This window comes from Mesoplodon densirostris, chromosome 16 (assembly GCF_025265405.1).
Source record: "Mesoplodon densirostris isolate mMesDen1 chromosome 16, mMesDen1 primary haplotype, whole genome shotgun sequence".
Taxonomy (NCBI): domain Eukaryota; kingdom Metazoa; phylum Chordata; class Mammalia; order Artiodactyla; family Ziphiidae; genus Mesoplodon; species Mesoplodon densirostris.
This window is the reverse complement of record NC_082676.1, coordinates 8,407,884-8,422,594: the sequence shown is the minus strand read 5'-3', so window position 1 is coordinate 8,422,594 and position 14,711 is coordinate 8,407,884. Positions and strand designations below refer to the sequence as shown.

The following is a 14,711-nucleotide window of genomic DNA, read 5'->3' as shown; positions in this document are numbered from 1 at the left end:
CCTGCCAATGCAGGGGACACGGGTTCGAGCCCTGGTCCGGGAAGATCCCACATGCCGCGGAGCACCTAAGCCTGTGCGCCACAACTACTGAGCCCGCGTGCTGCAATTACCGTGCGCCTAGAGCCCATGCTCCATAACAAAAGAAGCCACTACAGTAAGAAGCACGCGCACCACAACGAAGAGTAGCCCCTGCTTGCTGCAACGAGAGAAAAGCCCACACGCAGTAGCAAAAGACCCAACGCAGCCAAAAAAAAAAAAAAAAAAAATATATATATATATATATATATATATATATATATATATATATATATATATAGCAGTGTGTACATGTCAACCGCAAACTCGCAATCTATCCCTTCCACCCCACCCTTCCCCGCTGGTAACCATAAGTTCGTTCTCTAAGTCTGTGAGTCTGTTTCTATAAAAACTCTAACATTGTTGAGTGAAATCTCCTAAGTTTCAAATGTTGGTTCAATTAAAAAAAATACTGTATGGGTCAAAAAAAAAAAAAAAAAGAAAGCAACCGAAAACAACCCATATCTTGCATCCAGTCACTGGGTCGCCACTTTTCAACCTGGTATAAGGGAATGTGTTCATTCATCCCTTGGGGATAGTATTTTCAAGTGCTCATTGGGCTTTACCTTCCTGACCTGCCGTCTCCTATTGTTTTCATTTGTACCCCAGGCTTCTTTCTTTTGTTAGTCCAAACAAGTACGGACACGCTCAAGCTGGAGAAAAAAAAACAGAAGCAAATGTTGGAAATACTCAATATTAATGGAATGAGAGGGTGCTTAGCAGAAGACTTGAAAGTCCCCACTTGTACTTGCAGCACTGGTTCTCCTGCAGGAACGGAGATTAGCTCAAAGGATACTGTGGGCTGGGAAGCCAAGGGGGTAGGGATGGCGGGAAATGGAGTGAGAAGGAAGACTTCTGAACCAGAGGGAGCCCATTCAGCACTAAGGCTGGGGGCGGTTCTGCCCACTGTGCATCTGTCCAGGTTAAATGACACTCTCCTTATCTGCCCAGCCCCTATCTGACCCAGCCCTTTGAACAGCCCCATCGGATGACTGAACTCCCAAGGAGAGGACACTGTTGGCTGCTGATCCAACAACCCTTACTTCCTTCTTCTCCTTCCTTGTTTCCAGACACCCAGCCTAGTTTTCTTTTTCAGCAGCCGTATTTCCAGCCTCGAGGAATTAGTCATCATCGTTCAAGGTGATCATTAATCCTGTAGCTTTTGCCAGTGATTGAGGTGGGTGCAAGACAGACCTAAAGGCAAGGGGGCTAGGGGATTCTGGGAAATACATTTCTCCTTGAGAGCGAGAGAAAGCAAGAGTGAGAGAGCACAGGACAGCGGGTCAGAGGGAGCATAAGCAGAGAGGTACGTGCTGACCCCTTTTCTCTCTGCCTGGGCACCTCTTGGATAAAGACGTGACTCTTGAGGATGCAATAGCCATCTTGTGATGATAAAGGGAAGGCCAAGGACGACAGCATATCCAGCTGGGAGCCGTAACTTCTGCTTTGGTCTGAATGCTTGTGTCCCTCCGCACCCCCCAGATTCATACGTTGAAATCCTAATGCCCAATGTGATGTATTAGGAGGTGGGCCCTTTGGGAGGTGTGGCGTTCAGGAGGGTGGAGCTTTTTTTTTGTGTGTGTGTGTGGTACGCGGGCCTCTCACTGTTGTGACCTCTCCCGTTGCGGTGCACAGGCTCCGGACGCGCAGGCTCAGCGGCCATGGCTCACGGGCCTAGCTGCTCTGCGGCATGTGGGATCTTCCTGGACCGGGGCACGAACCCGCGTCCCCTGCATCGGCAGGCGGACTCAACCACTGCGCCATCAGGGAAGCGCCTGGGTGGAGTTTTCACGAGAGGGGTTTAGTGCTCTTACCAAAGAGACACCAGAGAGCTCCCTCGCCCCTTCCTCCGTGTGAGGACCCAGCCAGAAGGTGCTGGCTGTGAACCAGCCCACACGTGACCACGCTGTTGCCCAGATCTCAGACTTCCAGCTTCCAGAACTGTGAGAGATAGATTTCTATTGTTTATAAGCCACCCGGTCTGTGGTATTCTATTAAAGAAGTCTGAACACAGGAAGACAACATCTTTGAGCTGCTGATCCAGCCCAGGAAGCTCCTTTCTCCATGAGAGACCCCTCCTGTCCTCTCTTCCTCCCATTCTCTGTTCACTCAGCGGCCACCTCCAAAGAGCCCCTCGGGACCACTCCCTTCTGTTCTTCTCTGTCTCGGCACCTCATTTGTTTCCCCCGTCAGGTGCTTGGCACCATTTGTAATGATTTTGCCCGTTTGTGTTCTATCTCCCCCTCCACTGTCTGTTTCTGCAGTGCCTTTAAATTTAGCTAGTTAGTGATCTTTTAAATGAACGAGTGTCACTGATGGAGATTCCACTCTAGGCCAGATCCTGTGAAAAGATCCAACCCTGAAAAAAAACATCGTCGTTCAACAAATATATATTGAGCACACATGAGCTGAGCACAGCGAAGACCTAATGCAAAGGGCTTGGATTCTGGAGCTGGGACCCTGACGGAGCAGGCCATGCCACATGGGGCTAAGGGCTGTGGCAGAGAAGGCAGGGTGTGCTTGCTATAAGGCCCCCTTATCCTCACTCCCCGAAGAGGAAATTGGGACTTCGAGAAAGGAGGCTCGTCCAGAGCAATTCTCAAACCCCTGGGGTCCCTGAGATCTATTCAGGGGATCCCCGAGGGCCTCCTTTTTCCAACGACATACCTACGTGAGATCAGATTTTCTTCATATATAGCAATTAAACAACATATTGCAAGAGATTGAACGCAGAAGCAGGTATGAGAATCCAAACTTCCATTAAGCCAGACATTACAGAGATTTGTAAGAATGTAAAACTGCCATTCTTCTCAATATTTTTTTTTGGTCTTGGAAAATATGGTTATCTTTAATTTTAAAATGTTGCTTACAATAACATGAAATAGATTTTTAAATTATTTTAAATTAATAAATACACTCAAAAATTCTGCTTCTAATATGATAAATGTTGAAGAATATAGGACAGAAATTCTTCAGGGTCCTCAAAAAATTTTAAGAGTGTAAAGGGATCCTGAGACCAAAAAAAACTAAGAATCGGGAGGAACATGTGTCAGAGTATACAGTAATTGCTGAATAATATTGTTGAAAAAAATTAACTACTAGGAGTACTTCCTCCTTTTTATCATCTGAATTATCAGGGCACATACATCTCTCACGCTATTGCCAAGGTCATTCGTTCTTAGCTCTTTTTTTAGGGAGGTGTATTTCTTCCACGGTTCGTGGGATGGATGGAAAGGAACGGCCCTTCCGCCCGGTCGCGGCCCTGCCGCGCTGAGCGCCCCCTGCTGCCCGCTGCTGGAGCTGCGGCCGCTCGCCACACCCACCCCGGTTTCTGTCGGCGCACAGGGAGTCGCCTGTCCCTTTAATTGGCACGTACCAAGTCTTTCCAGGTTACATGTCCTCCCCGAGTCCCAGACCTTAGAAATCACTGATCGAAGATCCAGTCGGAGGGAAAGTAGAGACCACTTTGTGTCTGGCGGGAGTCCTGCGTCGTCGGGGAGCGAGGGAGGGCGCGGGGCCGAGGCACACCTTAGCGGCCCTCCCCGCCTCGGGCCGTAGTCCAGTCCCAAGATGGCGGCCACCATGAAGAAGGCGGTGAGTGGGGCGTCCGGGGTGCGGGATGCTCGGCCGGCGGGCGGGGGTCGGCTGCGGGGGGTCGGCCGCGGGGTGCTGGGGGCGCGCAGCTCTGAAGCCCGGCGCGGGGCTCGGGGCCGAGACTCCCGACCCTGAGGGCGGCCCCGGGGCGAGGCCTGCCCGCGCCCGTCGTCTTGGGGTCTTTCTGGGTCCCCAGCCAGCCGTGGGGGCACCCCGGCTGGGACCCTTAGAGGACTCTGGGTCGCCTCTGGCGGTGCTGAGAATGATCCTGGAGAGTCTGAGGATCCCGCTGCCCGGACCTAGTCCTTGGGGTGTGGGAAGCCTAAGGGTCCGGTTGACTGCGGCTGGCCATAACGCAGGTGCTTTACTTGGGTCGTCACGTTTAACCCTTACAAGTTCACAAGGGTGGGCGCTCTGGTACCCTTCTTTGCAGGCAAGGAAGCTGAGGCCCAGAGAGGTGGAGTCACCTGCCCAAGGTCACGCAGCCGTAAGGAGCAGAGCAGGAACCCGCATCCCCGGATTATCTGGCCCCTGAGCCGCTCAACTGTACACTTGGTGCCCCTGCGCCCTCCAGGCTAAAACCATCTGTTATTGAGGATAGACGATGGGCCGGGGCCCAGAAGCCGTCCGTTTATTATTATCTCGGATCCTTCCAGCAATTTAGCAAGGGCACGTTTTCCCCCCACTTTACAGACGGAGAAACTTAGAGCGGTGAGCGGCTTCAAAGTGACTCAGCTAATAAGCAGAGGTGGAGTGCAGACTCAGGTGTTATTTTGTTTTTCCCAAAGCCCACCTTTTATCCTACTAAGCAAGCAGAACGCGTCTTCAGGGCTTATAGTTCGTTAAGTCTACCCAGATGCTTAAAGAAATCTAGATAGAAAATAAAATGGAGAGGGGCAAAGAGATAATAACATCTGATATTTATTGAGGCTTTACTGTGTGCTGGGCACCGTTTTAAGCACATTGTATACATTGTTTATTTTAATCTTACACTCCTTTAAGGGTGATGCTATGTTTAACCTTATTGTACAGATGAGGAAACTGAAGCACAGAGGCAAAATTAGGATTTAGATAAATAAACATAGATGTTCTGCCTCCAGAGCCTGTGTTTTTAACGTCCATGCTGTCTGATGAGAGCCTCCTAGCTGAAAGGATTTGCTCTGTAGGTCTTGTGTGTGTTTCTTTTCATTCCACTTCTAAGACCACATGGGAATGTGCTTCCATTGCTTTCCTGCTCAAGGGCACCTCATAGTCTAAGCCCTCCTGCTCTTGCTGTAGGGTGACCAATCCATCCAGGTTTGCCTGAGATGGAGAGAGTGCTAAAACTGGGAAAGCCCCAGGCAACCCGGGGTGAGTTGCTCATCCTACTGGTCTGTCATCCACGAATTCTTATCAGATACCAGAGTAGGGTTTAGGGCCATGATGATTCAGACAGAAACTATGTGAGATTCACTTGGCCTCTGTTTTGTTTTTATATTGGGCCCTCTGTCAGGTATGGCCTTTAACTCCATGGAAGATACTAGTTGTGGTTCACCCTCATTCGACAGATGTAGAAACTAAAGTACAGAGAGATGGAGTAAACGTTGAGGAAATGGTGGAAGAATGGTTTGAACCCTGGGCTTGATCGCAAAATTCTTGATCAACATTTTTTCCAACACTTTTTCCTTTCATTCATTTAACAAACTTTTTGAGTATGGTCTATGGCACAGTTTCAGTTTTAGGTGATCGACATAAGAATGTGAACAATAATGAAGTTTTTATCCCCTTGTCCTTACAGCATTGTAGAACTTACACTCTTGGGGAGAGGCAGGCGTTAATCAATAGTCACACAGAAAACTGTAAAATTTGCAACTCCGATAAGAACTATGGAAGAAAGGGGCTTGTGAAATGAAGGCTGGAGTAAGGTCTGCTTTGAGGTCAGAGAAGGCTTTCCTGAGAAGGTGTGATCTGTAGGGTTCCATGCGGAGCAGAAGAGAAAGTTGGAGGACCTCCTGCAAAGGCCCTGCGTGCATTCAATAAAAGGATGGCCAGGATGGCAGAGAACCGGGGCGGGGGACAGGCCGAACCATGGTGGTAACATAACTTATAGAGGGGTAGGTGGCGGCCAAAATGTAAGATTTTCTTCTTTATCTTAATGAGACTCTCATAGATGCAACATCGTCCTGTAGGTGTTTCCAGTGCTGTGGACAATTTCTGATAGGTTAGCGACGTGCCTCTTTGCCGACTGTAAGAGAAAACAGAGGCATGCCGATGTGTGAGAGTGAAATATCACAGGATAGCCCTTGGAGTTTAAGAAAAATGGTTTGCAGTCTGGAGTGCTTTATAACCCATTGCCTCCCAGTGGGTCATGACTTTTTCTGGTGAGAAGTGAAGATGAGATGATTCAGTCGTGTCATCTCCAGAGTTCTGCTTTCTCAGACCTGGTTCTTGGCCATGAAAGGTACTGCAGTCCGATTTCTGTTTATCGTCCTGAGTACAAATGACTCTTCCTCAGAGAAGCCACCTTTGGCCTTCCCTTCACTCCCCGGCCCCTCAACACTTCCACCCCCTAAACTATTTTGCTTTCACTGTCACATGTATCACCATCTAGCAGAAACGCTTACTTTTTGCACACCTCTTCCACTAGAATATAAGCGTGCCAGTATTCTTGAGGTGAGGACTCATGAATACCCTCCTTTCACAGTGCCTCGTACATACGAAACACTAAGTAATTATTAAATGAATGACTGTTCACAGGGAAGGTGAATAAAAATACAAAGCAAAGTTTTATATTGCAGAAACTGGGTAGCTACCTTTAAAAAACAAAAATAAAAGCAGACTACAATTGGCCGGAACTTCCTCCTAGGTCTTTAGAACCTGAGGGACCCTGGTGTGGGTCCAGATTGTGCTGGTGAAACCCAAAGTCAGTGTGGGCATGACTGAGGGTGGGTCGCTTTCCTCCCAGGATCCCGTGAGAGGCTGATGCTCCAGATAAGTGTGCAGTCATAGTGCAGGGAATTTTAACTTTCACCTTGAATCTTGGGCAGTCATATTTCTCTTAAGCCTAGCAGAATTTTCATCTGGGTCTGGGTCTGTTCTTCTTTGTAATGATTTTTGGTAAACGTTATTCAGGAAGTGAAGCACTTAGCTGTCGTTTATTGAAAGGCGACTCCATCTCCAGGCCCTAAGCTAGGTGCTCATTTTATCCCCTCTGCAAGGTGGGAATAGCTTCCCCGTTTTACAGATGACAAACCTGAGGTGGCTCCAGAGAACTGAACAATTTGCCTAAGGTTCCTGCTTCCTTGGATTTGAATCCACTCTTACTGTTTCCACCACTCTGGTACTACTAAGTAACTCCTTCCTCCTTGAGTTATTTTGGCTTCGCGAGCGGTACTAACTACATCTGGCTTCTCTCCTAACCTTCGGGGGCGTGGGTCCCTTTAAGAATCTGATGAAAGCCACGAAGACCCTTCCAGAATAATGCACATATAATACACAGCATTTTGCATAGTTTCGGGGGGTAAATGCACCTCTGACAGTTGGTGCACTCCCAGTTTAGAATTACTCCCTCCCTGCCAAATGGAGCTTCCAGCAACATAGGAGTATTCTAGATCAGTGAGATTAAAACGGAAGCCACCGCTGTAATCAAGCAGGGTGCTGACTTCTCATTTTCCACAGTAAACAGCCCTCCCCTAGGTGGCACGCGGTTTAACCAGTGCGTGTGTTTGCCTCACACCCCAACTTGAGCCCTTAACCCCAGGGAGAAAACCACCATTAAGGAAATGAACTCCAGGGTCCAGCGTGTGCTGGGGGCTGCCGTTTGGTGAGGCTACAACAGGAAACGCCTGCTTTGGAAAGGTAGAAGGCAGGTGGCCAGACTCTCCACAACTTTTCAAAAACCCTGTGTCGGTGGGTCTGGTGGAACATGATTTAGATTCAAATTCAGAAACAATGGATTAAGCCTCAGTTGTGTTTCAGCCCTGTGCTGGGTGCTTTCATGGGGATTACCCCGATAAAGCCTCACCATGACAAGTGCATCTGTAAATACATATTCAGGCTTTCAAGGACTCAATATTTGAATTCTGCAGGAGAAGAACTCTAGAATTCTCTGTTGGCTTAGAGAGTTGAGACTTCTTGTGCAGGCAAATGACTTGAATGGCAACATATCTGCATATGGACTTTGCTTTGGCTTCTGTAGCATAGCTCAGTGTTTCCCAACTTCCATATTTGTAAAAATTGTGCACCAGGGTGAACATTCAAAGCTATACGTATATCCCAATGTAAAGGATTTTTTTTCAAGATATCTGCTGGGTGTCTGATGATGGGGCTGATGCGTGTTTATTGGGTGAGGAGAGCCTGGGTCAGAGGAAGGCTGAATTCTAGGTGTCTGCATTTATATTCTGATCACCAAGCTCCACACTGCTTGAGACAACAGGTTGCCTCAAATAAAGGAAATAAAAGTCAATTGTCATGAGAGACCGGGTGAAAGGATGGGGTGTGGTTATTGTGAACCATTACTGTTATTGGCAAAAGAGCCCTAAATAGTCCTTGTTGAAGCTATATCTGTCTCTTTCCTGCTTTAACTTATCATCAAGTGCCCTTGTTCCTCTTTTATAAATGAGGGGAAACTCTAAGGAAGTCTGTTATTTTAAAAAAATGTTTAAAAAATATATAGTCCCTTATTAATCAACTATATTCCAAAAAAAAAAGAAAAGCGGAAGGAACCAAAAAAAAAAAAAAGGTCCCCCTTTGAGAATCTGATTAAAACCAAGGACTTCCTGCTCCTCTTCTAGATATGCATGATTGCGTGTATAAACACACACATGCGCACACACACACACACACACACACACACATTTGCCTTTAATTTCCAAGAGCTCATGGACCTGTCTGGACTCTGGAGCCAGATTACCTGGGTTGAAACCGAGCTTTACCACTTATTTGCTATGTGGCTTTGGGCAAATTATTTAACCTCTCTGTGCCATGCTTTCTCCATCGGTAGAACAGTGGTACTAATGATCCGACTTAATAAGACTGATTGGAGGATTAGCAGAGATAATAAACTACTTAGAAAGTTCTTGGTACATAATAAATGCTCAGTAAATGTTAGCTGTTATTTATATGGCTTCATAGATACTTTGTCATCTAAGTAGTCTAATTTTATTTACAAATTTAATCACATAGTTTAAAAATATTCAATTTTTATCATTTTACAGTGAATTACACCTTATTCATAATTAAGACACATAAACAAGTTCTGCATTAAACATAATTTTTAATGTGTGTGTGTGGAATATAGTCACTGAAATGCATAGTGACCCTCAAGCCAGTATATCAGTTAGATTAAAAATTATAGAAACAGACTTCTGATAGCCTCAATAAACTTAAGCAAGTTTTAACTCTGAGAGAATAAACTAGTCTGAGGCATTTACCAAAATTAATTATCACATCACTTTTGTTCCCTGGGCTATCTTAAAAAATTCTGCTCTAGGCCAAAAGTTGACTGACTTGATTCAGGACTTACTCTTTTTTTTTTTTTCCATGGGTTTTTATTTTGTACCATACAGCTCAAAAGAGTTTGAATTGAGTTATATTTATCTCCGGAAATGGGTACACTCCTGTTCTTGTCACTTAGTTATTACAAAGCCTGCAGTCCCTGGAGAGTTTCTCTCAAGATTTCTTCCCTGTTTCTGATTTTCTGGTACAACCCTCAGCTGTGGAGGCTGGTGGAAAATAGTTTTAAAGGTAGTGCAGTTTTGCTCTGTGTCTATTCAGGACTTATTCTTAATTGTTATTTATATTTGAAGTGTTTTTACACCTTAGGCATTACTCCATAGCATATCAGAAGAGGTTATAGATTTATGAACAAATCTTAAGCTTGTGGAGCAGAAACTTAGTAAGGCCTGTGTTTGTGATATTCTGTACCTCTTGTGATTCTGGACTCTGAGGGCAAGTAGTTTATTGGGCTATTTCAGAGTTATATTAAAAGCTAACCTATAACTTCTCCATTAAAATTAACTCTACAAAAAAAGTATATGTTTTTTCAGGCTGCAGAAGATGTCAACGTTACTTTTGAAGATCAACAAAAGATAAACAAATTTGCACGGAATACGAGTAGAATCACAGAGCTGAAGGAAGAAATAGAAGTAAAAAAGGTATTGAAACTACGGATCTCATTTAAGAAAAATAAAAGTTCCTTATGCTATGGCTTTTTAAAACTAAATTCAGTTATATGTGATTATATCTGTCTGGGCTCTTTGTTGTAGGTGACAAGTTAGTTAGTTAGTTTAAGTTAGTAAGTTAGTTAAGTTAGTTTAAGAAGGAGGGCGTTGTTTAAGGGAGGTGAGATAGCGTACAGATTGTTAAGGGGTGTGACCCTCGGCCGAGGGTCTAGGAGCAGGTCCCAGAACCAGAGAACTTGGCTGGTGATGGAGCTGCTGTTGTCGCCACTGATTGCAGAGCCAGCTGCCCCCTCCACCATGGGGACACTGCCCCTCAGTCCTCGGAACACTGGGCTGCTGCCGTGCCCAAGCCTGTGTGTCAAAGGCTTGTGCCCAGCCTCTTCTCATGCAGCTCTCCTGGGTTGAAGTCCAGTTCAGGTGTCTTTGATTAGTGGAATTTATGTTATTATTTGCTTTCATCCTATCACCAAGCAAAGCTGAGAAATGCAGGTTTGTGTTTGTCTTCGTGTTTTTATTCTCCTATAAGAAGGCAGAAATCACAAGGTGGGAAACAAAGTAGGAGACATTTTGAGTGGCCATGGATACCTCCACTGTCCACCACAGGGGGCTTATAGCAATCTGGAACTATCTAAAGGACAGTGTGTTAGTGAGCTACGTGCTTCCTTATGAAATGCTATCTAAAAATGTAAGAAACTTATTTTAATGTGATGATACCTGTGTGAAAGAATCCCTCAAAGAGTTGAGGTTCCCAAATTAAAATTGGCTTTTAGCCTCTATTAGGGAATTTTGAATATATTCTTCATTGCCGTTCACTCTTGTATTTACAGAAACAACTCCAGAATTTAGAAGATGCTTGTGAGGATATCATGCTTGCAGACGACGACTGCTTAATGATACCTTATCAGATTGGTGATGTTTTCATTAGCCATTCTCAAGAAGAAACACAAGACATGTTAGAAGAAGCAAAGGTATGTTGGAGTCTCTCCCTGGGTGATGAAGTCTAAGTCTTAAATTAGGATTTATGTCATTATAAAGAATGTGTAATTTTAGGTGTAGGGAAAATAAGGGATGATAGATAATATTTCATGCATTCTTACATGCATTCTTACAATGTCCCAGGCCTGCTCTGAATGTTTTGTAAGCATGATTTTGTTTAATCCTAACGATGACTCTATGGGATAATACTGGGAATCCCAATTGAGAGTTGAAGAAGAATAGAGGCTTAGAGAGATTATGGGACTTCCTCAAAGTGACAAAGGGAATGCTCTTTGCCTCCAGAACCTGTGTTCTAAGTTAATAGTATTTAGAAAGTACAGAATATTATAAAGTAGAAAAGTCACCCGTAATCCCACTACCCAGAGATAATCATCCGTAATAAACATTTTCATGTATTTCTTTTATGTTCTCTCCTCCTCTTTCTCTGTGTATTTTTGCTTCACGTTTTGGTCACTTAATGTCCTAGTTGGGTAATATCTTGTTCCATTTAATGTTCATTTATCCAGCAGATCTTCACTGGGAGCCTGTTCTAGGCCAGCTACACGTGCTTTAAAAACATCAATTTTGATGACTGTTTAATGTCATGTTGGTGGACATTGATTCAGCCCACTGTCCTCCTGTTGTTATGTTCATTTGTTTTCGCTGTTTTCCTATAGGAATATTGTGGTGAGCATTCTTAAACCTAAACCTTTGTTCACATGTAGGAAGTTCTCTTAAGGAAATAATCAGAGAAGTGTAATTCCTGGGTGAGAGTATGGATTCATTGACAACATTTGGGCTTGTTAAAAATTCAGATTATTGAGCCCAACCCCAATAATTTCTAATTCAGGAGGCCTGGAGTGGAGCCCTGGAATTCATATTTCTCACAAGCTTCCAGGTGATCTGGGGGCCACCCTTTGAGAACCACTGGCCAGATTTCTAAAATAAGAACATTGTCAATACTAGGCATTCTTCTTTTGTTCCTGATATTAATGGGTACATATATTATTTGTGTGATTCCATTTTTTTCTTTGTCATGTTTAGGAAAAATCCTTTCGATCCTGGCCAGGAAGGAATTTCTGACATTCCACGCATTTCATGTGGCAAAGCTGCTCTTTCATAAATGAGGCTCTCATTACTGCTCTTTCAAAGTCTAGCTCCAGGGGCCTCGTAGTTAGGGAAATTTCTGCCAGGTTGTTTTTTTGTTTGTTTGTTTGTTTTGCGGTACGCGGGCCTCTCACTGTTGTGGCCTCTCCCGTTGCGGAGCACAGGCTCCGGACGCGCAGGCTCAGCCGCTCCGCGGCATGTGGGATCTTCCCAGACCGGGGCACGAACCCGTGTCCCCTGCATCGGCAGGCGGACTCTCAACCACTGCGCCACCAGGGAAGCCCTCTGCCAGGTTTTGACAATAAGTTGTTACTTTTAATTATTGGTGAGTGTGTGAATTTTTATCATTTCCTCTAGTTCCATAGTTATTTTTGTGGGAAGTTGGAAAAGGCTGTGTTAGAAGCCAGGCCCGTGGTAAACTGTTTACCCTAAATGTTTGAATGTCATTTTTTCTTTATTAGGATGTGATAATTTAGGAATTAATTTTCTTTTATTTTATTCTGTTTTTTAAGTCAGCGAAAACTGAGAAAAGCTTGATTTATTCTATAATAAGCAAATATAGATCATGAATGAAAAATGCTCCACATTCAGACTTTTGGTTTAGATTTAATTATCAGTGTTATTTAGCTGCCTAAGTTTAGAAAGTTTTTGACCTAAAATTCTTCCCAAATAGTATTTCATCCACAGATGCTCAGGAATCATCCAATTGAATAGAATTAATTTAAACTAATTTTTTTTTCCAGAAAAATTTGCAAGAAGAAATTGATGCCTTAGAATCCAGAGTGGAATCAATTCAGCGGGTGTTAGCAGATTTGAAAGTTCAGTTATATGCAAAATTTGGGAGTAACATAAACCTTGAAGCTGATGAAAGTTAAACATTTTATAATACTTTTTTAATTTGTTTAATAAACTTGAATATTGTTTAAAATGATAATTTCCCTTCTTCAAATGATATGGAAAGCAAAACTTTTTTTAAAATTTTCATTTATTTAATGGAAACGCCTATTTTCACATGTCTTGCTTATTTATTTTATATTTTTAAAAGAAGACAGTATTCATCTATGTATTTTGCATAACAATTATATCAAGTGTAGGGGCTTTATGTCATGTTATTAAAATCAGTTAAGCAATCATTTACGTTTCTATATTATCATTTAGAATATTTGTGCAATTTTTATTATAAGAAAATTTAACAGTTAACATGTGTCATGTTGTTTATCTACTATGTCTATTTCAGTTGCCACTTAGAGATGGTAAAACCACTACAGAAAGATCCGGTCCTACATCTGTCTACTTTTACTCACTTCACAACTAAAACTTTGTCATATACTAAAACATATGTATATATTTTCTTTAAATATGTGTAGTATATATTACATCTAAGCATATGTATTTCACATATAGATCTTGGTTTAAGAGTCCAGATGATGCTGAGACAAGTGAGGCATGTTGAATTTCATACACAGAGCAGAACAACAGAGATATACCAATAGAAAGAGATGTTTGGGGTTTTTTTTTAATTATAAGTTTTAGATTTTATTTTCGTGCTTTGTAATTAACTGGGGTTTGTATTGATAATGATGTGGAAGTTAAGCAGCTGTGTGTTTAAAAATAAGGCTTTTTTCCTTAAAGAGTACATTTACTCCCTACTGCCCCTGCAAAAGATAACCGTTTTGGGATTTAGAAGACCTAATTGTATTAACTTTCCAGCAGGTGGCACTGATATGCCAAAATACCAATGGAGGAATCATAATGCCCAAGTGAGGATACTTCCCGGATTAAATGTCCATAGTTTTAGAGGAAATGTCATTTTTTTCACTTTCAAGGCTAAGCATTGCATATGTATCTTTTTGGTTAAACGTTTAGAAACAATTCAGGCTTAAAGGTAGAATATATAATTCTAAAATTCTTCACGACTTAAAGTTTTTTTGTGGTACGCGGGCCTCTCACTGTTGTGGCCTCTCCCATTGCAGAGCACAGGCTCCGGACGCGCAGGCTCAGCGGCCATGGCTTCACGGGCCCAGCCGCTCCGCGGCATGTGGGATCTTCCCGGCCTGGGGCATGAACCTGTGTCCCCTGCATCGGCAGGCGGACTCTCAACCACTGCGCCACCAGGGAAGCCCAAGGCAAACTTCTAAATTGCTGCAAATTTTCCAAAAGAGTGATATTCAAATTCTAGAAAATGACGTTTAGAAGGATATGTTTTCTTCTGTGCATTTGGTTAGAAGTGTGAGACTGGGGAAGTGTATTATAGCAGGAAATAGATAACACCCTCAAATTAGAAAAGTTGGAGAAAATTTGAGCCAGGATTCCAAAGGTGGAGGGTAGCCACTAGGAGTGTCTCGTACCCACAGAGGCTGGCGGGGAGGGAGCAGCCACCCCCTTCACTCTGGAGCCCAGGGAAGGGCTGCCTTCATTTGAAGAGGGGCACAGCCAGCCAGGGACATCCCTGCAGTGACAGAGCCAGGGGACTGGACACCCTGACCTCATTCTCCCTCCAAAACCCAGCTGGTTTCCACCATTGGCCAAACCCATTGGGAATCCAGAGGTAGTCCATAGAAGTCGGTCTTTTGCGGGGCCCGGGGGAGGTGAATGGATGGATCTGGAGGGCCAGTTGGAAGATCCAGCAGAGGCTGGCTAAAATTGAACCTTTTAGAAATGTTAGCAGTGAAGGCTCATCTGACCAATGTGCCAGAAACTGAGTTGTGTAAACTGGCCAGGACTGAAAATTTTGTAACCACGTTAGCGAATAAGCCTAATACAAAAAAACCAAACATCTAATGGGGGGAGGGAGGGGGA

General features: G+C 43.9%; 1 protein-coding gene across 1 annotated transcript; it reads left to right on the top strand.

Annotated features, from left to right (window-relative positions):
• Positions 1-3,439: 3,439 nt before the first annotated feature.
• Positions 3,440-12,846, top strand: PFDN4 (prefoldin subunit 4). The gene is made up of 4 exons (XM_060077969.1): positions 3,440-3,669; positions 9,696-9,803; positions 10,658-10,798; positions 12,656-12,846. The coding sequence occupies exons 1-4, from the start codon at positions 3,646-3,648 to the stop codon at positions 12,785-12,787; spliced, it is 405 nt and encodes a 134-aa protein (XP_059933952.1). The 5' UTR covers positions 3,440-3,645; the 3' UTR covers positions 12,788-12,846.
• Positions 12,847-14,711: the final 1,865 nt, after the last annotated feature.

What these genes read in the sequence shown, in the direction of transcription:
- PFDN4 (XM_060077969.1), top strand. Translation starts at nt 3,646, where the DNA reads ATGGCGGCCACCATGAAGAAGGCG. An exon ending in CGGCCACCATGAAGAAGGCG is followed by an intron (nt 3,670 to 9,695) that starts GTGAGTGGGGCG and finishes ATGTTTTTTCAG; the next exon opens with GCTGCAGAAGATGTCAACGT. An exon ending in ACATGTTAGAAGAAGCAAAG is followed by an intron (nt 10,799 to 12,655) that starts GTATGTTGGAGT and finishes TTTTTTTTCCAG; the next exon opens with AAAAATTTGCAAGAAGAAAT.